The 24,137-nt window shown below is 40.6% G+C and overlaps 1 protein-coding gene across 6 annotated transcripts in view; it reads right to left on the bottom strand.

The window, feature by feature from the left end:
* Positions 1–6,271: 6,271 nt before the first annotated feature.
* baiap2b (BAR/IMD domain containing adaptor protein 2b) overlaps positions 6,272–24,137 on the bottom strand; it is a 65,574-nt gene continuing 47,708 nt past the window's right edge. For 2 of the 6 annotated variants that reach the window (XM_018666625.2, XM_018666618.2), the window contains 8 exons: positions 21,437–21,589; positions 18,650–18,886; positions 17,537–17,741; positions 16,854–17,055; positions 16,391–16,471; positions 15,760–15,928; positions 14,389–14,426; positions 6,272–9,030 (listed from right to left, as the gene is read on the bottom strand). In XM_018666625.2, coding sequence (XP_018522141.1) covers positions 8,961–9,030; positions 14,389–14,426; positions 15,760–15,928; positions 16,391–16,471; positions 16,854–17,055; positions 17,537–17,741; positions 18,650–18,886; positions 21,437–21,589 — 1,155 coding nt within the window. In that variant the 3' untranslated portion in view covers positions 6,272–8,960. Of the gene's footprint in view, positions 9,031–9,483; positions 9,528–10,808; positions 13,398–14,388; positions 14,427–15,759; positions 15,929–16,390; positions 16,472–16,853; positions 17,056–17,536; positions 17,742–18,649; positions 18,887–21,436; positions 21,590–24,137 lie in introns of those variants that run through there. The other 4 variants (XR_007809169.1, XM_051066177.1, XM_051066175.1 and 1 more) reach the window with 4 other exon arrangements.

The following is a 24,137-nucleotide window of genomic DNA, read 5'->3' on the forward strand; positions in this document are numbered from 1 at the left end:
TATTTATCAAAAATCAAATTTCAAATTTGACATGCATAAGTTCAGTTATAAGTACTGGTGATACTGGGACTAATTTGAACCTGTCCATTTTTGTACACACTGTAGACAACAGCTCACCTGTGCCTTGTGTGTCACTGACAGCAGTCATTGCACTGGGCATGCTGCTGGGTCCTGTCACTGCTTCTAATGCAAAAATCAAGTTTAAAAATTGTTCTAATTATTTTCTCACGTCTATGAAAGCCCATTTCCACCATTTAAAGATATAATACAAACTTACACTTGATAAAAAAAAAAAAAATGAGAGAGATAGTAATGATAGTAAGTTCGTTATGACCTACATATTACAAATAAGTCATTGTTTTTAGATTTTATGATTTCTCTGGTCATGTTTTAAGGTATAAAAACACTGGTCGCCATTCAAATCCCTATATTTCTAAGCTATATTAAAGGCTACTCACAATTTGTATTTATTGTTTCTTTTTTTTTTTCTTAACACAAGTGCACAAACATGCAGGAGTATATAACCAAAAAGTTAAAAAAAAAAAAAAAAAAATCAATAATAAAGTAATGATATTAAAATTATACATTGCTCATGGTGTCTGCTCACAACATTAAAAAAATAAAGATAATATTGACTAGTACATACGAATCATATCTAAAAACAAAACGTATCATACTCGGCATTAGGAAAATAAAATAAAATAAAATAAATAAAATAAAATAGCCTACTTAAAAAACAGCTGCTGGTCACTCATAACAACTGCATTCTAGAATGTTGGTGCAGTATAAATACAGTCCCACAGCTCCGGACCGGCCCTTTCACCAAGATCTTTGGAGGTAAGTCAACTGTCATTCTAAACTCCGTTCTGTGCTTGTTTAACTTTAAAAAATTAAAATTAGCTTTGTGTGCTAGTATTAGCATTAGCGTCTTAGCTAACCATTTTCATTGGAAAAATACATTGTCATAAATATTTTTATTTCCTTATTATTTTCTCTACATAAATTTTAGTTTACAGTGTTGAGCAACTCACCACTATGTGCCATTGAAACACCACAGTGATGTTAATAACCGTTTTTTAAGTAACGCTTGTAAGGAGGCTTGATATTAACTGTAGCTGTGTTTACTGAAGACCCTCCGGTTAGCTCGGTAGCTGTTGGCTAGCTTGATGCAGGGTGAGCGGAGGTTCTCGTTGGGCAAACTGGGGGGCACTTGGTTTTTTGAGTTTTTGGTTAATGTGTAGTTTCGAAGGTCTTTTAATCTTTTAATTGAACTGCAACTAATAACGAAAAGTAATTAAGCGTCAATCTACCATTCTTGTCTGTTTCTGAATACATTTGTTTGGTGTCGATTTATTTTTAAATCTAAGGAATGATGGCTAATTGATTGCATTTTTTAATTATTTGTCCGGAATGTGCATCTTTTGAGCACAGCACGGTCCCATGGTCCAAGGTTCGAACATGGAACCTTGGACCATGGGACCGGCTACACAGACCAGCCCCGGGTGTAGCCGCATGTTCTCTCTGTGCCTGGGTTCAATTATTTTAAAGCAATATTACTCCTTTATCTTTCAGAATACTGACAAGTGAGAACAAAACAAGCAGCAGAGCAAAAACAACACAAGTGGACAGAGAGAGAAAAACAACGAGGAGAGCAGAAGACTGAGGAGGATTGAAAAAGGAGGACTGAAAAGGAGAGAGAGAAAGACAGGAGCAAGAGGAGAGAGAGAGAGAGAGAGGAGCAGCGGTAAGTTGAAAGACAGGAGAGGGTAGAGAAGAGGAGGAGGGGGAGAAAGGAGAGAGGTAGGAGCAGGAGGAGAGAGAGAGAGAGAGAGGGAGGAGAGGATGGAGAAGTGGAGGAGGGGGGAGGAAAGAGAGAGGCAGGAGCAGGAGGAGAGGGAGAGGCAGGAGAGGATGGAGAGGAGGAGGAGGAGGAGGGAGGAAAGAAAGAGGCAGGAGGAGAGGGAGAGGGAGGAGCAGGAGGAGAGGGAGAGGCAGGAGCAGGAGGAGAGGGAGGAGAGGGAGAGGCAGGAGAGGATGGAGAGGAGGAGGAGGAGGAGGGAGGAAAGAAAGAGACAGGAGAGAGAGAGGCAGGAGCAGGAGGAGAGGGAGAGGGAGGAGAGGGAGAGGCAGGAGCAGGAGGAGAGGGAGGAGAGGGAGAGGCAGGAGAGGATGGAGAGGAGGAGGAGGAGGAGGGAGGAAAGAAAGAGACAGGAGAGAGAGAGGCAGGAGCAGGAGGAGAGGGGAGAGGCAGGAGCAGGAGGAGAGGGAGAGGGAGGAGAGAGAGAGGCAGGAGAGGATAGAGAAGAGGAGGAGGAGGAGGAGGGAGGAAAGAAAGAGGGAGGAGAGAGAGAGGCAGGAGAGGGAGAGGCAGGAGAGGAGGAGAGGGAGAGGCAGGAGCAGGAGGAGAGGGAGGAGAGGGAGAGGGAGGAGAGAGAGAGGCAGGAGAGGGAGGAGAGGGAGAGGCAGGAGCAGGAGGAGAGGGAGAGGGAGGAGAGAGAGAGAGGCAGGAGAGGGAGGAGAGGGAGGAGAGGGAGAGACAGGAGAGGGAGAGGCAGGAGGAGACTGAGGAAGACAAACAGGAGGAGGAGACAGCAGCTGCAGCTCATCCAAGGCGAGGCCTCGTTTCAAACCTGAAGATCCGGTACCTGGAGCACCAGAGGGACCAAGTCATCAAGGCCATCTCAAAGACCCACAAGAAGGAGGCGGCCATTGATGCTGGTGGTAAGAAAGTCAGCTTATATATTGTTACAGTGTATTTCATACACATATGTGTTGCTTCATGTAGTCCAGTGGTCACTTTGTTTTTATTAAGATGTCAGATTCACACGTTTCTAATGTCGACACTTTGATTTTCTGTTTCTTTCAGACGACACCCCCGAGGTGAAGGAGATCCGGACATGGAGGCAACAGGGCAAGAGGAAGAAGCTGCTGAAGAAACAACAGAAGATGGAGGAGAGGATCGAGCGCAAGAGGGAGAAGCGGAGAGAGAGGAGGGATCAGGAGGAGGCAGAGGAAGAGGATGAGAAGAAAGATGGCCTCTTCCTACGGATAGTGCTGGGATTCTTCGAGGGGTATGGTGACCTGAACATGGCTGTTCTTTAAATTGCAAATTAGACTTTATATAGACATACATTAGAAAAATAAGATCGTGTTTACAGGTCAGAACAAAAGAAGAAGGTTAGACAATAGCAGTAATGTTAGAGAACACACTTCAATATAATCCAACTTAACCAAACAATGTTATTTGATTGAATCCAATGTATTATTATTAACAGTATTAGAAGTAAGCAGCCAATAGCAGTGTAATCAATATAGTCTTTATTAGTTGTTATTTGATATTTACCTAATATTTAAATTAAAAGTCTAAAATAATGTTATACAATCTAACTTAAGAAAAACTAATCACTTAATGTAATTCTTCAGGTTTAACTAGCTGATAATTTCAAAGTAGGATTCATGTATTAAGAAAACAGTAGAAATTATAATACAGAATAAAGTTATTTGTCCTCCTACGAGGGGGGGTGGTGGCGGGTTAAAATTAAAAAAATAAAAATAAAAAATCAAATATCTTAAGTAAGGTTCCACATGGACCATTAACATGCAGCCTATAATAACAATAAAAGAACAGAAGAGAGAAGAGACAGAAAACAAAAAAGACCAAGTTTAAATTTAAAAAATGAATTCAGATAACTGAAGTAAGGCTCCACATGGACCATTCACATGTAGACTGGCTAGTGTTATTTCTATAGCAGTGTTCAGAAGCAAACATCATGAAGTGTTTAACAATGAAAGAACAGAAAACAAAAGAGAGGAGAGAGAAAAAATAATTAAGACCAAAACACAAACAAATTTTAAACTTAAGTCTAAACCAGAGGTTAAAGTAGAAGTTAGAAGAAGAAAAGAGGATTAAAAAAAGGCTAATATAGTTATTAATATATATATAATAATAGTCATTTACAATAAAGTTATTTGTCCTCCGATGAGGGGGGGTGGAGGTGGGTTAAAATTAATCCTACATTTAAAAAAAGTAATGAGAAACGTACAGGAGAGAAGCATACTTAAAATAACATGCAGCCTGGCTGGTTTAATTCATATAGCAGTGCAGAACAGAAAACAAAAGAAAAAAACAAGACCAAAACAAAAACAGAACAAATTATGAAAAAGCTAGTTTAAACCAAGAGTTAAAGTAGTTAAGAAAAGGCTAATATAGCTATTAAATGTATAGAATATAATAATAGTCATTTACAATAAAGTTATTTGTCCTCCGATGAGGGGGGGTGGTGGCGGGATACATTAAAAAAAAAAGGTGTGTTTTGTGTAAAACAGAGAAAATTGATAAGCATGGAAAATATTTGTAGTGTGCATTGTCTGAACAAATACAATAGAAATACATTTAATCTAACCTAGTCTGATCTAATCTCATGTCATATGATCTAGTGTATAGAGAAGTGAGCAGGAAACTTGTGTGATAAAAGTGAACAATCTAATACAGCTGAAACTAATACAATCAAATGGAAGCCAGTCCCATTAAATCTAATATGATAGATACACACCACTGTCTATCAGTAGGGAGCAGGTGAACAGGGTTAGGGTACTGGGAATCAACATCACAGAAAGTCTGTCATGGTTATCACACCTCTCCACTCTGGTAAAGAAGGAAACTGAAGAGGACTAAACTGTTACAGAGGAGCAACAGAAAGCATCCTAACAGGAAACATGACAAACTAGCATGGGATGTACACAGCACAGGACAGCTCTGCAGCAAGTGATGCAAACTGCTCAGGACATCATTAGTAAGCATCCACTGAGCATCAGTGAAATCAGTGAGGTGACAACCAACACACAGGTATCCACTGCTCTACCAAAAAACTAGAGAGCAGTTTCTCTCTTCAGGCCTTGAGATTACTTCTACATTCCACCATGAAAATACTTTTATTTTTATGACTCAATTATTAATTAATTAATTTTAAGCTTAAAAAAAAAACATAATTTTTTGTGAGTAGCATACAGACAATTGTATGATGCATAATGATGATTAGATTGAATCTTGAATATGTGAATTGGGTCTTAGAATTATGTTTATTATATTATTGTATAATTTGATATTTGAATTAAGAATACAGTGTGAGTGTCCAGAAAGTTAAGGGTAAAAAGTGTATGTGATAATAGCAGTGTGCAGTAGATGTGGTCTAAACAGTCCTGACAAGTTCCATAGCTGCACTGTTGAAACATCCAGAGAGGATGCATCACAGTATGCTGTAGCAACTTGACTGTCAGTGACTGTCACCTGCTTCAAAGGTTCCTACATGGATTTCAAAATCACAGAGAAAGACCTCAGCATGCACTGGCTGCCCCAGGAAAACCCACAGCATCGCTCTCTCTGTCCCCATCTGGAAAACACCATCGGATGTCATGGACAGTAAAACTTGAACCGGTCAAAAGACAAACTCCCGATATTATTCAGATAAAACTCCAGGTGTGAGAGAAAAGTGCAGTTCTGCTGCATTCGCTGTCTAACAGTTTTTTTTTTTAACTTGGTATCAACTCAGTTTTACAGACAGTGTAATCTAAATTCAAACAGAAGTTAAAATGTGACAAATAATAAAAATCAGTATATAGGTCCTTGGTGTTTGTTTTGATTTGTACATCACATTAGAGTTATATTTCAATACAATGACAAAGGCTTTCTTCTTCTTCTTCTATAGTTAGAATCAGTTTAGCTTAGCTTGTCCTATCTGATCAACTGAAGGGGTGAAACTAAACTACTACGCTAAGTCATGACACTGATCTGTGATTCTGGCTTTTAATTTACCCACTACTCCCTCTACTGTCCAGTTCAGGACAGGCAGGAGTGAGCGGCGAAGGATTCAATCACAGACCTTGACTGCACAGAGAGATACAGACGTAAATAATAACAACTGGCTCATTGGTCTGGTCCTGGGTTCAAGTCCCAGATGAACCTCGCAGAAACTAAACCGCTGTTTAAAAATGAACACAGAAAGCAAACCTTCTTTTGACCGCAGACCTCATCACAGGCATTTAACCAAAAACCCATTAAAAAACTAAAATAACATTAAAAAAATCTGTGATGGAGATGCATTGGACATCAACAAAACAGTAGTATCGTAAATAAAAGTTTATACAGTCTGTTGAACAGTGATTTGGTCTGTGGCACGATTGGCTGACCTGACAAAGTGACCACTTTTGAAGATAAAAATGTTTTGTAATGTGATCCCAGCATTGCAATATATACAATACATATACAGCACAGTGTGGGTAAATACTTGATTCTTTATTCTCAAAATTAAATTGAAAAACAGACACTGTGTTTGCCATCGTATCACATAATGATACAGTTTTGACTGTCGTCATTACACTTGTATCATATTAGTCCTTATACATCATGTACAGTTATACCAATATAGGCTTTATTAGTTTAGATACAAATATATCTGGATTTATACTGGATATTTTTAAGAATATCCACACTTGATTATGAGAGAAAGAAACAGCTGCACAAGCCCCTGAGGTTAAAAAATATCAGTCTTTTAAAGCTCTGACCACACTCAACACCACCACACTACATCTCAGCTGCACAGAGTGTAAAAAAAGCATATGCCACCACTAGTTAGCACGACAGCCCAGGTAGAAAACACCACTGCTACACAACAGTATTTCACTGCAATATTACGTCACAGTTGGGTGTGGTTGGAACGGTGTTAACAGACTTGAACTTTTCAGCCCATATGAGGCCAGTGCAGGTTTCCTCTGCCTCCACACAAGATTTAAAGTGCAGTTATTCCAACGTGAGCACCAACTATATACGAGTAGAAACTAATTATTATGAGGTGACTTGTCTTTCAATTTAACAATGAATTTAAACTAGGGCACATTTCACTGAAAGCATGACACTGTGTTGTCTGCAATGCAAGTTTTGTAACATTGTCGACACTGTATGTAACTAATATGTCAGACTTTCAGATTTTTCTTTTAAATTTTCAAATAATAAGGATTATATTTTAAAAATTTCCTTGTCTTAATATTATATGATATAATATTATCATAGAGTTACACTGAACAAACCAATATGTTTAATAATACAGATCAGATTGATGGGGGGGAATTAAAAATGAGGTTCACCTAGACTTTCTCAGTAGTTAGTAGACAGTTGTCCAGGTTAGTTGAGTCCTTATCAGTTAATGCAAATGGAATTTCACTTGCTCAAAGCATAAAAATAACATTTTAAGGACTTTAATCCACAGACCTCACTGACAACAGTTTTAATAGACTTTTTTTTTTTTCCATTAGATTGGTATAGTGGTTGCTGTGAAAACTGCTGTCAGTGTGTCCATGTTGACCGGTGTGTCCATTATCCAAAATAACTGGCACAGTCTCTGCAAAGACATGGTTTTGAAATTTCTGAAATCTTTATGCTCACACAGCATTAAATATCTGTAACTCTGTGAGCAAGTTCCATGTACCTTAATTGTCATTGGGATGGAGGCAGAAATCTCAGAGACGACGTCAAAACAAATAGATCAAACCTAACGAAACACGCTTAGACACCAGGCTATTTTCCAACAAAGAAAAGAAAAGTCAATATCAGTCTAACCAATAACAGCCTGTATTAGTGTAACCCTGACTGTGTCTCTCTCATTCACAGTCCATAGTTATTTTAAACATAATAGAAGACAATATGCAATCACGAAATCTTTCTCCAGTTGATTGTATTGTTGAATATTTCTGTTGAAAATCTTGCTTTAAGAAGATGTTACAAACTGTTTGTTCACTAACAACATATTAATCAAAAATGAATCAACGGTACATTATTACTGTAGGTACAAACACCTGCAGTGCTGCTTATAACTAATATTACAGAATATAAGATTTCTTGTGAGTATACCAATTATTTGAGGATACAGTACTATGAGTAGTGTGCTTATCAGTTTTGATGCCATCACTCAGCACAAATTTATTCCACAGATACTGTTGATTTTTCTGGCTAGTCTATTTTCTGTTGTGTGTTTCAGCACATTTTTTTTTTCTCCCATCGTCTTGCCAAAACGTCTGGCTCGCACTTTAGATTATCCACCTTGGTTTCGACAAATAAACTTCTCTGTTTTCCTGCAGTTTTTTTTTTTCTTTTTTTGACAACTGTACGCTTGCCCTTTAAGAAGGCAGTATTAAGAGGTGAGGCTAAAAGGTGAAAGACCTGTTAAGATGTCTAGCTTACCGACGTTAAAGCCCTTTTGCTGACACGGCAGGGACAGGAAAGCTGTAGATTAAAAGCACAAAGACTTCCTCAGGCGACCTCTCAGGCAGCTATGGACCCTGTGAGTGTACAGGAGATGGAGCCAGTCATCAGTCTTTGGGTAGTGACACAATGTAAGAGGCAATAATTCAGGCTTTGAAAATGAACCAAGAATCTATGTGAGCCACTCAGGTGAACATCTATTCTTTTCAAATCAAATGAAATCAAATCAGTTTTATCTACTGCTGCACCGAATCACCTGTCCTTCTTATTTCACACCACATGCTCTTTGTGCATCAACACCTTCACTGCTGTCCATCACTATTACCCAGGAATGTGAGTATAGCTAAACAATCAAAGGCCTGATTTTTGTATTGTTCTGTCTTTCAATGTGCTTTCCATGCTAGAAGATCAAGCACAATTCAGTTCTAGCTTTTATTTACATTATCTCTCAACTAATACAGAGATTACTGTAAATGTGAATTGTGGTTTCATTTGCTGGTCATGTTTGATTCTTATTATTTACTCGCGCTATGTAATAATGTGGTTGAATCAGAGCTTCGCAGCTGAGGGGCGGAGGTGCCAGTTGTGCACCAGTGATCTGCCTACAGCTGGTTCAGACTGAGGGAGACCTCAGTTGTCCCCTGGAGGAGGCGAGGCCTTCTCCAAGGAGTCATAGTGAGCTTCATCAAGCTGATCGTCCTCCGCTTCAGTTTTCATCGTCAGAGAGGGGGGGTTTGGCCGGGGCCTCCACGGCTGGCTCGTCAGGTGGATCATTGCTGGGAAAAGCAAACAGAGAGTACTGTCAAAACGTTTTGCTTGCTTTGTATTATGTGGTGAATAAAATTATAATTAAATAAAAGCAAAATCATGCTTGAAATGCAATCATGTCAGAGAAGGTCAACGAGCACAAGATGACACGTTTTTTTTTTCCCCAGCAACAGTGAAATTGGGAAAAAAAAAAAAAAAAAGCGAATAAATAACAGTGTGATGTGTCATGCAAAAAAGAGGCGAAGGAAAGCATGATGCATCACATTTCATGGAATGCACAAGTATCATGCTCCATAGTCAGCTGATGATGACAGTATGCAGTCACAAACAAAACACAGGGAAATAACCAAAGCCACACCATGACACCCAAAGCTGATGTGACAATGAAGCAGAAAATGGGGAGGGAGGAAACAGGAAGTAGTTGCATTAAGACCCCTCAAGACAAAAGGGCAGTCACTTACTATAGGTTTTGGTCACTCAAAAGCGGGCGTAATCAGGCCCTGTACTGAAAGGCAGAGACAGTCCCTAGGTGTCAACATTCAGGATCTTCTCAAATACCAAGTGACATTTTCTGATATAATACATAACATAATGCAGAATTATTATAGAATATGTTCTTATGTGGTCTTACATTACGCAGTATGCATATTTAACTACTACTGACACAAGCTGTCATCAGTGTTAAAGGGGCACAGGAGGATATATGGTGCAAATAAATAAGACCATGACTGAGATGACTGGAAGCCTTGCGTTTGCTTTCTGAAGCAGGATGTTGCATAGTGATGCAACCTGGTGACCAGAGATCAGAAGTTAATATGTTCAATTACTTCAATATAATTTTACTTTAATAATATTAATATCAGTTTTATGAATGATCTAAATATTTCCTTCACCACCCATAATGATGCATGATTACAAAATGCTTATAGAGGCTTCCAGTCAAACTGAATGACGGTCTTACTTGTTTATGGTAACTCTATGTATGTATCTAAAATGACTGTAATAATTTAATGAAATTAAAATGTTACATGAATACATCCACAAAACACAAACACTCCAAGTTTCTACAGACTCATTGCTGTGTGTTACAGTGACGTGTACATTATGACCCACATATATTCATATCAGACCACGGGAAACCAACATAACACAGGCAGGCAAGCAGACAGGCATATAAACCACAACACAGTGAACAAAACCAAAACCAAACAGACAGTGACACTATAAAATGAATGCGCTGTGATTAGGATGCACAAATACACACAGTTGAGTTGTAAAAGGTACCTTTGCGAGCAGCAGGAGGAGCAGGCCAGTGGGTGAATGGCATTGGCAGGTCAGGGCAGGTAGGATGCAGTGTAAATACAACTGTGCACTGCACGCACGCACACACACACACACGCACACACACTCACGCACACTGTACATGCAACAAGGCTGGTGGGAGGTTATGATGGAAACGGTCGCAGTTCCAGAAATGTCGACATGAGAAGCGACACCGAATGTGCAAGAGGAGCTGTTGGTTAATGTGTTAAAGCAAGAGGATGATCTCCATTTTGTTAGCTGTGAGAGAGGAAGGCTCATTTTGCTGTTACGACGTGGTGACTAATGTCTAAGAGAAGCATTTTATGTCGCCACAGTTCAGAGTTCAGAGCTTCATGAAGTGCTGCTTTTTAACCAAACAGCTGTAAATTACACTAAACAAACAAAAAAGAAAAATTCAAAGGCTGAATTCTTTCTAATTGTCTCTCAGGATGAAAATAATAAACCAACCGAAACAACAAAAATGTCCAGCTGAATAAATTTATTTTTATACTTTAGCCTTAGAAATTCACCTTACATTTGAGGTCATCAATTTAACATCTTCTGGTGCCCCCAAAGCATGCATATCCATAAATTCTCTGTACAATATTTAGATTACAATATCTTTTTTCATCCACAACAAAACTCCTAAAAATAAAAGCATATCAGTTGATGCAGGAGTTGTTTGGCCACAGGTGATTGGTGTGCTATCTCTGCAGCGATGGCAGTCATACCTTGGACTTAATTTAGTGGAGAAAGAAGAAACACTGGCAGCTTCCAGTCGTTTGCACTCGACTTTTGTCTCTAAATTCATCAAAACAGAGATGGAAAAAAAAAAGGAGGGTTGGCAAAGCTGAGGGGGAAGACAAGTGTTAGGTCACAGACAAACGGAGAGGAGAGGGAGAAGAGAGCAAAGAGACTGCAGCAAGGACAACATTTCTACGATGCAAAAAGTCCATCCTGACTCGTCTCCTGTTTGGGAAGTCTTAAAATATTTTTCTGAGAGAGAGTGATCAAGTATTTGGTAAAGACAGACATTTTTTTGCAGAGTAGGAGGCATGGGAGAGGTGCACAGTTTAAATTTTTACCTCCTCTCTTTGGTAGAGACAGTACTTGGATGAGATTTTCAAATGCATAAGATTTAGAAGATGATAATATCAGAGAGCCCAGTTCTTAGTGAGCTAGTTGGTGGACATCAGATGTCAACAGAGGGACGGTGGTTAGTATAGACAGGCACTAACTGGACCGACATACAGACAAGCAGACCAGCTTCTTTATTAAGCACAGAGAGAATCAGACAAACACTTCTGTTATCTTCAAAACATGATGTTTTTTTTTTTACTCACTGAGGTTTTAAAATCACGTCTTTAATTGCAGAGACCACAGGACAAGAAGGCTGAATGAGGTTTCAACATCAAATTAACTCCTCTCCCCTTCAAGGCTGCAAGAGGCTGTGCCATAACTTTGTACACTCGATAAATGACACCAGTTACCCTGTATCATGTATTGTTATTCTGCCGATGCCTCATTTGATCCTCTGGATCCAGAAGTTCATCAGCATATCTGTTATTGACCATAATTCTAAGTCTTATCTTGTCGTAAAAATATATTATTCATGTTAGTCATTTAACCCACAGTGAGAGGCACTACAACATGTCAAAATACAGAAAACAGTTCAAACGTTTGCGAATGAAAAGCAACGTTTCGAAATCATGTCCACCGAGCCAAACAGCAGTACCAGTTGTCTTTTCTTTCATGCATGAACGACAGTTAACCTAACCAATTACTTCTTTAGTCTGTCAAAAAATATGTCCAAATGCCAAAGTGACGTCGCATATTTGAATTTTTTTTTTTTTGTCTGACTGACAGACAATTCAATTTATAACAATATAAAACAGAAAAAAGCAGCTTTTGCATTTGTCTGGCAAATACTTAAAAATGTAACCAGTTATCACAACCTTCAGTCAACTGACCAGGGAACTAATAGTTTCAGCACTAAACCAACTAAGTGCCTTATATGTCTGTTGGGGATGAGGGTTAGTTGACCCCATTCAGCCTTGGCATGATATTCACACACCACGATAGATAGTCAAAGGACCCCAAACACCCGGGTTTGTGTGTCTGAGCACAGTGTCCCTCCATAAAGATGTTGGAGAACAAGTTTGAAGGCTGATACTGAAAACGTTACAGCAAGTTTGTTCACAGAAAGTCAGAAATATAGACTGTTACTTTTATAAGGTGCGTCTGTTTATGAACTGATCATAGATACTGTATGACAAGCACTTCTGTATGGCACATTTATGTACAGTAAACATTCCCATCACATCTTCTCCGTTCCATACGTTAAAACATTTACATTAGCTGTTCACTACTCGTGATACATCGCCTCTTATCTCAGAGGAATACAAAACCTCACAGCATGAAAAGGTAAAATTATCGTTAAATACTGAAAGACCCAGTAAAAGTATTGATTGTAATGTTGTTTTTACATTATGAAAAATCCTCTTTGGGATCAACAACTTCAATTTTACACCCTGATTTACATATCCTTTACATTGCCATTCTGATGGAGAGCACTGACATTTATGAAAATCAGGTTCCTTTGGTGGGGAACGATGATCCCCGGTGATGTATAAAATAAATGTACATGCATGAAAGACAAGCAAAAGATACATTTTCTTCAGAGAAAATGTCCATCGCATTGATTTTGAATATTCGGATGGCACAGAGTCCGTTTTTGTTCTGGTTTGGCTTGGCGTGGCTGTGCACCGAGGCTTCACCAGTGGACCGGTGTGGCTACCGGCCAGTTAGACAGCACAAGGCAGGATTGGGTGGGGGGTTGGGGGGGGGGGGGCAAAGATATAGACCCAAGCCTCTTCCTTGTATTGATCGACTTGGGAGAGAGTTTATTGCCGTAAGCAGGAGGTAGGGAGGCAGGATGGGGTGGGGGGGGTAAGGATGAGGGAGGGGGGTTGAGGGCCAGCAAGGTGCCTGTCTTATCGCATCGTCTGGCTGAGTCTGTGCCTGTTTGTCTGTCTGTCCTCACACTGTCGAAATCAATTTGCCCTCTGTGGAACTGCGGACAAAGAGAGGGAGAGGCTTCCAGGTGGGCTGGCTCAGGAGAAACAGCAGCAAACACAACCAGGACACAAGGAGAGGCAGAAACCACGTCTACCCTCATGAGAAATAAACCCCACTGAAAACCCTACGCTGAGCTGAGCTGAGCTGAGCTGAGCTGAGCTGAGCTGAGCTGAGCTGAGCGCGAACTGAACTTCCTGCTGTGTAAGGGGTGGTTTTAAGAAGGGGCTGAGGCAGGGTGAGCTTATTAGGGATTGGGTGGGTGGGTGCAGTTAGCAGGTGGAAGCACTAAAGGAGCTGCATGGTGCATGGGGGGCATGGAGAGGAGCTGGGAGGTCAAAGCATGAGTGTTGTGACATTAAGGAACAAGACTTAAATCAACTTAAGCTTAACATATAAACCAAATTAATCATTAACATGCCTTAAACATAGAATCTATTTTTAAAAGGAACAATTATTTCCAATGTTGAAATGGACCACTTACCATACACAGCTGACCAAACACAGAGCCTGCCTACCTGGGTTACCACTATTATATTATCACTTACGGTATCTTATCAAACAAGTGCAAACAGAAGAATGGAAACACAAAAGAACACAAAGAAAAGAACACAAAACAACATAAAACAAAAATGTGGCGTGTCCTGCTGTTTGTGTGTTTGCAGGTCTGGACCCAAAAACGTCCCAATCCCTCAATTCTCTGTCTTCAGTTGCGACAACATGGTAAAGTTCAGTCAATTCATTCTCCCAGCAAAGGGGTTTCACCCAGAACGGTGTGTGGAAGATCCCAGCACCCGAAAGGACACGATCCCTCTCTGGCCTCCCACCACCCACTAACACTTCCAGTTGCATTTGCACATCATCCCATTTGTCTACATATTTGGATTTTCATATGATATGAACTGACTGAACTGGAACTGATTTGAACCTGATTATGGTCTAAATACAATATAAAAAACATTAACTGCAACAAGTTAAGTGGTTCTTACCTTGTGGGGAAGCGGGGCTCGTACTCTTCAACCCCTTGCTGTAAAGACAAAAAAAAAAAAAAAAAGAGAGGAGAGAATTAAACACATAAATTATTCGGAACCAACATAATAAATACTTTTAGAGGTCAGCGGACATTGCAATAACCACAGCAGCCAGCAGATGGAAGCAGAGAGACACGATATAGAGATACTTCAACAATTCAGGTACAAGCCTTAACAGTTTTCCAAACAAGGCTTGGCTGAATGTCAAAACTGATAAAGTTAACATAATATTAAAAGTATGTCATTTAATGAAAGACAGCGAAATATAAAATAACTCAATGTTCCAGTGAGGGAACTCTTCCATCCCAATATATACAGCAGTTCTCTCTTTTTGAACGTGTGGTTTGCCCAGCAAGTATCATTTTAGAGATTTGTAATGTATTTAAATGTCATGGTATGCTAACACAGTACTGAAATGGTTATTTCTGGATGTGAAACTATTCCTAAATTACGTTTGAATCCACAGTAACTTCATCTATCAAACATTTAACGTATCAGTCAAGTTAAGCCCATTGTTAACCAAATGTTTAAAAGTCTTGTGACCTCCGCATCATCGCGGCGCTAGCTACTGGGTGACGGAAGCATTTCAGACACTCTCGTGCGCATGTAATAATACCCAGCTCTCCTTAAATGTCAGCAGAGATGTTTCCACCCTTAAATGCTGTGAGGCAGAATTGTTTAAGTTGTTATGTGACATGCTGCGCAATTAAGCATCGCCTACGTGTAATGTTCCAGGTGAAATGTAGGAGGGAAGCTGGGCTGATGGAGAAGGGTTTAGTGTTGTATAAGTCTTATGATTTCTCTTTTCAGAAAAATTAACACTCCTCCCTCACCACCGCCGCTGCCTTCTCTCTCCCTCCTCTTTATTTCAGTCACCTGGGTGAACCCTCTCTCTCTCTCCTATCAACTGATGCCTGTCAGAAGCACTTCCTTCAGAGACAGAGGCAGCCAAGCACAGATGTAGACTTCTTCAGGCTGAGCTTTGCCACATCTTACACTCCACCCTCCATAAACAGGAACGTGTGAAGCGAAGTAGAACTGATTTCTGCGTTTACATAAGCTAATGTAGCGGAGTGTTCTCTGCGTACTGGTAACATAAGAGACAGCCTGTCAAAGCAAAGCTATTCCTGTACTGTACCTCAGGTCAGCAGCACATAGGGGGGAAAAAAAAAAAAGCTACTTCCAAACTTTCTCAGACAGACAAGCACAGATCTCTGCCAGGTTTCGCGCGACGACTCAGCTCATGTGTCATGTGTGAACTTCTGTAGGTAGATGCCAGTGTGTGTATGTGTGTGTGTGTTTATATGGTTGTTTTGCAGGACCCCCCACCTGTGAGAAGCCTGGCACCGCAACACTGTAGGGGCGTTGTTGTCTGCCATGCAGCGCAGCAGCACTCTGAGCTGCCATACGGGATTGCATGGCGTAATCAGGGACGGGGAGAGCCATGTCTTCTCTCTCTAGAAGGTTGCCCGTGCTGCTGCTTTTCCCGTGGTGGAGGCTGGAAACACAGGTGCACAGAAAATGAGTAACAGTAAACACGTTGCCCCGCATCGCAGTTCCCCCTGGGGCCCAATCAGGAACACATGTGTACGTTTGTGGATGTTTATGGTGGAGATCTGCAGGGGAGCCATCAATGGATTTCTGGTTTTGAAAATATTTTCATGATTGATTATTTCACTCAGTTTTCTTTGGAAGGCTTTACAACCCACAAGCACTTGTACTTTAACCCACAATGTAGTTTAAGAAGTTGGACATAATTAGGTTTAATCAAAATCTAATCAGAGGTCAGTATTCACCCTAAATTAAAAAAAAAAAAAAAACCTCAACAAACAAACACAAGAGAACTTACAAAACAAATATCAGTTTAATTTCACAACACTTGATTGGTTTGTGTTTCATAAAGTCATACCCTATGTTTAGAAAAAATACAATAAAATCTCCCATGCTGCTAAATACCTACTTGTGTACTCGAAGTTGCCTCATGGAGTCGCCTTCACTGTCAGAGATCACCCTCGTGTAAGAGAAGGGAAACCAGCCACGCCTGGAAAAGGTGGCACCAGATATTAGCAACAAAAAAAAAGAAAATTAATAACTTTTTTGGATTAATTCAAAACTTACCAAATATGGAGATTTAATGAAATCTGTCAAAGAAATTTGATTTTTTTTATGTTGGACAGGTGGACCTATTACTTTACATCTACTTAAAGTTCTTTCTACATTAATAGTCGTGGCATCTGCACCAAGAATTAATCACTGGTTCCTTTGGCAATGCTCTTACTTTCCACTAGATGCAACTGAAATGTGTTGAGTATTCTTTAAGCCATGCTAAGTGTTAAGACAATCAGGCAAACACTAATAATCAATAATAGCAATAATAATCAGACAAGGCAAATCAGAAGTTCTTTTTTTGGAGCTGCACTCACATCCTGGTCTTCTCATTCTCTCCATAGTGCCATCCATCGCGGGCCTCAGGGACCAGCAGGGTTATTACATCGCCCTCTGAAAAGCTGAGCAGGGTACTGTTGTCGCCGGCAGCATGGGAGAAGATGGCCTGGACACGAGTTCTGCCATTTCTCTCCAGCCCTGCAGCCATGGAGCTGGACCGGGGCAGTGTACGGGTCTCCGCTGGTAGAAACACCACATACTTCAGTTTCTGCTACAAACCAGTTAACGTCACTCATGCACACGTGTTGCTCTCCTAACAGTCAGGCATTAGCTAGCAACAACCGTTTTCTCCAGAAATGTTAAATTACTCTCATTCTTTATGAAACTTGTTTCTGTCCTACATCTATTTTTACTCATGTTCTCTATTCCTCATTTTTAATATCATATCTCCTTCTATTCCCACTTGCTGTGGCCTGTTTCTTATTAAAACTGCCCGGCCTGTGTGTAACACCCAGGTAGATGCATTATATTAGCTCTTTCAGTGGATGTTATCTTCAAGATGCAATAATACTTTTCAGTAAACACACAAACTAATACAGTACATTTGCTCTGATCAAAAATGTAATTGATGTTGCCAGGATGTATGCTCCATGAAATCCCCTGGATAGAGAGGTTGAATTCAGAGCACAGTTGGACATTAGTCCACAGTGTGTGTCCTCACTCAGTGTGGTCTTGCTCTTGGCTGGGGCAGCCTTGCGTACAGGCAGGGTGTTGGAATAGACCTCCCCTCCGTGCCGCTGGGTCTGGGGTGAGGCCTTGCCCTGGGCCACCTTGCCCTCCATCCACTGCTGGTAGTCTTCTCCCCCGTGGGCGCCGGCTGTGCCGTTCATCACCGGCATCCCTCCTTCCACACCTCCCATCAGCCTCTGTGAAGATGAAGAAATTGTGCATTCGGCCAATTAGAACACAAAGACTTTCTCTTTTTACATCACCCAAAGCTGTTACATAACATCTTCATTAATAATGAAGAAGGTGGAGAGTGGATCTGGGTCAGGAAGTGCTGATTAATGAAAATTTGTGTATGTTAGTTTAGAGATAAACATATGGACTGACTACTGGGAGACTGCAAAGAATTTCAAAGTGTGTTTAATCTGGGAACATAACACACCACTGAATCTGCCCCACGGTTTTTAATTAGCTCAGGCCAAACCGAGGCACTCTTTCATGTGAATCGTCAAGTTGTTTTTTTGGCTTTTTTTTTTTTTTTTTTTGAGTAACGAGGCCTACAGGAGGAGGAGAAGGGGCAGGATATAAAAGAGCCAGAGGACGTGAGGAATTTAAGGTCTGCTTCTTGCCTCTTCTGTGCAACAAGCCAATTATCACGGTTCAGTAACGATTTCATTTGCATTCACCAGTGTTTTCTGAGGATGTGTTGAGTGCTCCCGGCAGCAGCCACATCCGGGGGCAACTCCCCTTGACACGCTCCAGGTCCTCATTGAGAGTCTCATTAGACTACACTTACATGTGTTTGTATGTGGGTGCGTTTGTGCGTCTATCTTTGTGAAGGCTGGTTTGAAATTTTGAAAAGTGGTAGAATTATTAACTGAGGACATTTTGGCTTCACTTGGTCTCCCTTTCTTGAGAGCTGTTTGGGGGTAGATTAGCCTAAACCCAGGCCTAGGGGACACACAAAGTCCACAGACATGAGCCACATGATTCATATACAACTGCTGTTTCTATAAACGCTGTTACGACATAAATGACTATAAATAGTGCAAAATGCACAGGTCTCACGTACACTCAAGGATGATTTTAGAGCAGTAGAGAAACAAACCTGCTGTCCCATACCCCCACTGGCCCTGAGGGCTGCCAGCTCTGGAGGTACTGGCAGGGGTTTAGCACCAGGGATGGGCTCTGACATGGGCATGCCTGGATGATGAGCACCGGGAGCCATGGTGCCTGCTGCACCGCTCATCTGCTGGGCCAGAAACATGGCACGATCTGGCAGTTTGTTGGGCTCGGCACACGCCTGCTGCCACACCGGGACCTTCTGGGATAAAAGCTCCTTCCCCTGCAGGAGAGAAGGAGGAGGACCGGGGTTGAGGGTGGAGAAACATCAGCAGGTTGTGCTTCGGGTGTAAACATGGTATTGTTGGGTTAGGCTGAGTCTGCTGAGAAGATTCAGGAGAGAGGCTCACACAAATGCCCCTACCTGACAGTGCTAATAAATCCTTTAGATCTACACATAATTAATCACTTATTTATTGTCCCAAATCACACTGACATCTGTTTTTGAACAAAACACAGAGAATTGATAATATACTGTGCATAGCCTCCAGAGGTAACGCTGCTTTGAACATGTTGGATGGACTCTCCCTATGGACATCAACATGACATCACATGATTCACATTAGCAGAAGTATACAGTAGATGAAAAGAGGAAAAGATAAGTGAGAGGGAGAAGGGGAGGAATGTACAGTCGACTGAGAGTGAGAGATATGAATCTTCTGTGCGAATGCACTAATTTGAGAAGCTCTCAGCGAGCGCTTGCCGCGCAGAGCTACATTCCCTCTATACATTATACAGTAGGGCAGTTACATAAAGATTCTCCTCATTTGCATTCATCATCTGTGAATAAATGAGGGAGTCCTGAATCCATGAATACTGGAAGGACGCTGAGGAGAATCTGCTGTTCAAACAGCTCTAACTCCACCAGGCCGGTGTGAAGGATAAACACAGCGCGGCTCCAAGGTTGTCTGGCCCTGCTGAGTGTGTGTGGGCTGGAGCGTCAGGTGTCAGGGTGTGGGTGGGATGATCAAATAAATTAACACGTACACAAATACAAAAGTACAGCAAAAACAAATGGATACTAACAGAGTAAGCATTGTGTTACTGGGACTAAAATAGCTTTTTGTTCACCAAATTATATGTAGTTAAGTTTGTTATGTTTTTTGATGTCAAATAATTCTTATTTCTTGTGGCCATGACTTCTCACAAAAGTCTACGAGCATCCAGATTTACATATGTATGTGAAATCCACATTCCAGCAACCTTCAATCGTCTTCAAACAAAACACATCAGATCAGAAGGAAAACACCACCAGTGCTTCCTTCTGGTGGATATCTGCATTAATGGAAATGGGATGAATGGGATATCACAATGTGTGGATTCTTGTTGCTGGTGGAAGAGATGAGTCACTGTGATCTCAGTTAGACCTTTCAAACAGCTAAAGGTAGAGTGTAGGTGGTCAATGCCTTTAACAGTGCGATGATAAAATCGGTGGCTCTCTTTTCCTTCATTCTTGCCTTCCTGCTCACCAACCACAGCCCAGGACAACCACTCATACAGACGCTGAGTTTGTGGGAGATTTGCCAATTTGTAAAAAACACAGTAAGTTAAAATAAAACATCAATGGTCCCCTCACAGATCATTTTCCTCTATACTAACACTTTGGCATAGACTAGTCACTGGTCTGTATATTGTGCAACTGTGTGTTACTGATCTTGAAACGACTGCTCGATAATCAAAATGACTGACAAGTGAATTTCTCTGTTGATTGACTAATCGATTAATGCATCGACCAATCATCACGGCTCTTTTCTACAGTCGTAAGTCATAACCGAGTTCAACACTAATTCCTTTTTTTTTCCTGCTGCTGATGCATCATCACATCAGCAGTTTGTGTTCTGCGCTTCCTTCTCCTGTCTGTCAGTCACTCATTCAGACACTTTCACACCCCCGCACTGTGAGTCTGAACCAAGTGTTCTCGCAGAAGTAGGTCATTCTCGCTCCTGCTCCTCCGCCCCCCCCACACCCACCCACCACCACCCACCTCTCCATCCTCTCTCAGTTTTTCCCTCACGTCTCCCCCCAGTGTGAGGTGAGTGAGAGGTAGGAGAGACTCACTTTTCTTATCAATTTGTTGGATGGTATAATGCTCCCCTGCACTGAGGCATGCGAGGATAATAGCATAGAGATAAAAGCAGAGCACATGAGGTCATTGCTTGAATGAAGTGGGTGAATAAACGTAGAGGGTCACAGCGTCTGGGAAAGAAAGATGTAAACAAAGGCCTTCTTATGCAACTGTTGCATTACTTAACCCTTTATCGGGCACTCATTGAAATACTTGGAAATTCAGAATTTCCACCCTAGAGTGTCATAGCAGGGCACAAGAAGACTTTTTTACTTTTTTGAAAATATTCAATTTTCATGAAAAAAAATCAAGCTCAATGAAGTTATCTAACATGGTTCCTTGCCCATCTAAACACATATAATGGTAAAGGAACATTTATTTTCAACATGTTTCATTGAACATATATAACACACATATATCTATATATAACATAGATAACAAATTATATAATAGATACTATATATATATATATATATATATATATATATATATATATATATATATATATACTTCAGTGATACCTGGGAAAGTGTGTGACATACAGATAGGAATTTTACAGGTTAGCCCTTATATATATATATATATATATCACACACTTTCTGTCACACACTTTCCCAGGTATCACTGAAGTTTAGATATTATCTTGCTGTGACATATCTGATTACTAGCAGACGATTAGGAGGAGAAAGGTTAGTGGCTCCTTCTCACCTTGTTGTGGTAGGCACTGCTGTTCTTGGCCACGGCACACTGACGGTCCACCAGGAAGCAGTACCTCCTCCTCTCCTCGGACAGAGCGTTCTTGTAGCCCTCAGCGATATAGTTGTCCAGCTCGCTCTGCTTGTTGCTGATGGCCTCCACATACTGGGGAGAGGATGAAAAAAAAGAAAAAAAAAGAAAAGAAAATATGACGGTATGTCCTTATTAGGACATTACCTCACTGTTCTGATATAATTAAAGTTACAAGGTTTTGAGAGTATGGAGACGATGCCACAAACTGGAGTTAAAAGGGCAACATCTACAGACAAAATGACAAAATGACGTCAAAGCAATCTAATCTGAACTGAGTTCAGTTTGTGACTCTCAACGTGTTAAAAATTACATTTAAGACAGTCAACAGCAACATCTCTTCCCAGACATTATGTCCTGATTACCCTCGATAATCTAGGGACCTGCGAGCACATATGGAAAATTTCATTGTGTTAACTTTGTGAATCAGCCCTTTAACAACAGAAACTTTCAGCAGATAATGGACCGCAGATTGATGGAATTTAAGAATGGACTGTGAACCAGGCATCATACATCACAATCTTGACATATAAAAGCAGAGAATAAAAATTGCTGTGCATTTAGAAAATGTCACAGTACAACAGACCTGAAAACCATGAATTAGAGAAAGAGAAGTCAAGCCACTCAGACTGTCTGACCATGCATGCGTCTGCTATGTGATTATGGTGACTGGTGCTCTGCATTTCCTGTAGTTTAGCTGAACTGAAGTACCTGCCTTTCTGATTTGAACTCATTCACACTGTATCAGGCTTTTAAACCCATTCAAACTCCATTCCTTCATCAACTCAACCCACTTAGTCCTCTTAGTGCTTGTATCAGGGTACAGGATATCTCCTCTTCTCCACACAAGTGGAGCCACTCATCCATATATAGCGTCACCTTGACGTCCACAACGGCAAAAGTAGAATGTAATGAACCCAACTTTATCCTCAGGTTCATTTATATAACTGAAAGCATCTGAAGATTCCCATGGTGTTGAATAATTTCAAACAGCATTCTCCAAGTGCCAGACAGCACTGAGCTCCAGTAAAGTGTTAATGATCTGGGTTGTTTGCAGAGAAGGTCAGCAGCCTACGCACTGTCATGTGTGACTGGCTGGTCTAACTAACACCACTTCTGTCGATAGCTTAAGTCTAGATGCAAAAAAAACTGGTGGTGACAAAATGATGATTTTTAAATTAGAGACTTAAGTTGCCTAATGCTGTGCTATAATCACAATCGCACATTAAGCCAATTAGGTAATTAATTAGGCTATTTAATGCATTCATTAGTAAATATTTCTGCCTCAACAGCATACTTAGATTAACATAAAAAATGCTATGTATTTAAGTACCACTTGGAAGTTTTCACTAACATAACAACTGTTTTAAACATAGATGAAACATCAGAACTGTTTGTTTTTAACAAAGGATGACTGAAAATATGGATCAGTTTCACTTGTTGTCATTTGGTTTTTCTTCTTGTTTTTAAAGACATTTGGAAGCAATGCAACGCTGAAAAAAAAAAAAAAAAAAAAAAAGGCAGCCTTTAGAGTCGAAACTGCACCGGGGCTCAGATCCCATGATAGAGGGACCTAAAAAGCATAGCAGAAGAGAAACATGGTCACTAAGCATGGACATAAAACTTCATATAGTCTGCTAATTAAAATGTAAACATGATGATGCACAGGCTGAGGGATTTCATTAAAACATCATCTGTGGATGTAGATGTGGGGGCACAGAAATATCACTCTTTTAAAATGGAATATAATTTACCTTTCTATAATTTACCACGCAGAGAGCAGCATTAACACAGTCAGGGTAAGACTTTCATTCCTCTGTAGCGAACTTGATATTATTCACTTGTAACAATCCAGCAGAGCTGGTTTCACTTGTTTTTTTGGAAATGTAACACTTGGATGCATTAATAATAGATGTCATGGAAAATACAGTGATGTAGTATGGTTTGTCCTTCAGATAAAGAGAGGGTTTGTCATGGGCAACAACAAAGACAATAAAAGAGCCCAGTGTGGCTGCTCATATGTTTTTAAATCAAGCTAATCTCACTTTACACACTTTAATCTGACGTTAATATTCATGGGAAATTCATAGATAATCAGCACAATAGCTGCAGAAGAACTAGTATTATAATAAAGACAGAAATGTTGCATTTATGAGGCTGTTGTATTATTGATCTGTTTCTATTGGTGATTATTAGCTTGATGATTATCCCTCACTGGGCATCAATGTACATTTACTCACATTTGATTTGCACTAGACCAGGAAATCAGTGTATAATAAGATGAAAAGAGGTTTGTGATAAGGACCATTCTCTGGTTCTGTGTTTCTTCATGTCTGGAGAAAAGACTTTACACAAACTTTACTTTTTCTAACTGCTCCCCCGCTTCACCCCCCCCCCCCCCGGTCTGTCAGTCTCTGTTACACTCTCGCTGTCTTTAGCCTCCTCAGGCAAAGTGAGAGGTTTAGTGGTTGTCAGGGAGACAACACCCTTCCAGTGATCAACTGTCTCTGTAACTGTTAGTTGCGTCTCTGTAATGAGCCTAATAGCCCAGAATTGACAGGCAAGACAAGACAACTGCAGGAGACGCCCAGCAATTAATCTCATCCCTTTGCCCTTCTACACA

This window comes from Lates calcarifer, linkage group LG23 (genome assembly GCF_001640805.2).
Source record: "Lates calcarifer isolate ASB-BC8 linkage group LG23, TLL_Latcal_v3, whole genome shotgun sequence".
In the NCBI taxonomy this organism is placed as follows: Eukaryota; Metazoa; Chordata; class Actinopteri; family Centropomidae; genus Lates; species Lates calcarifer.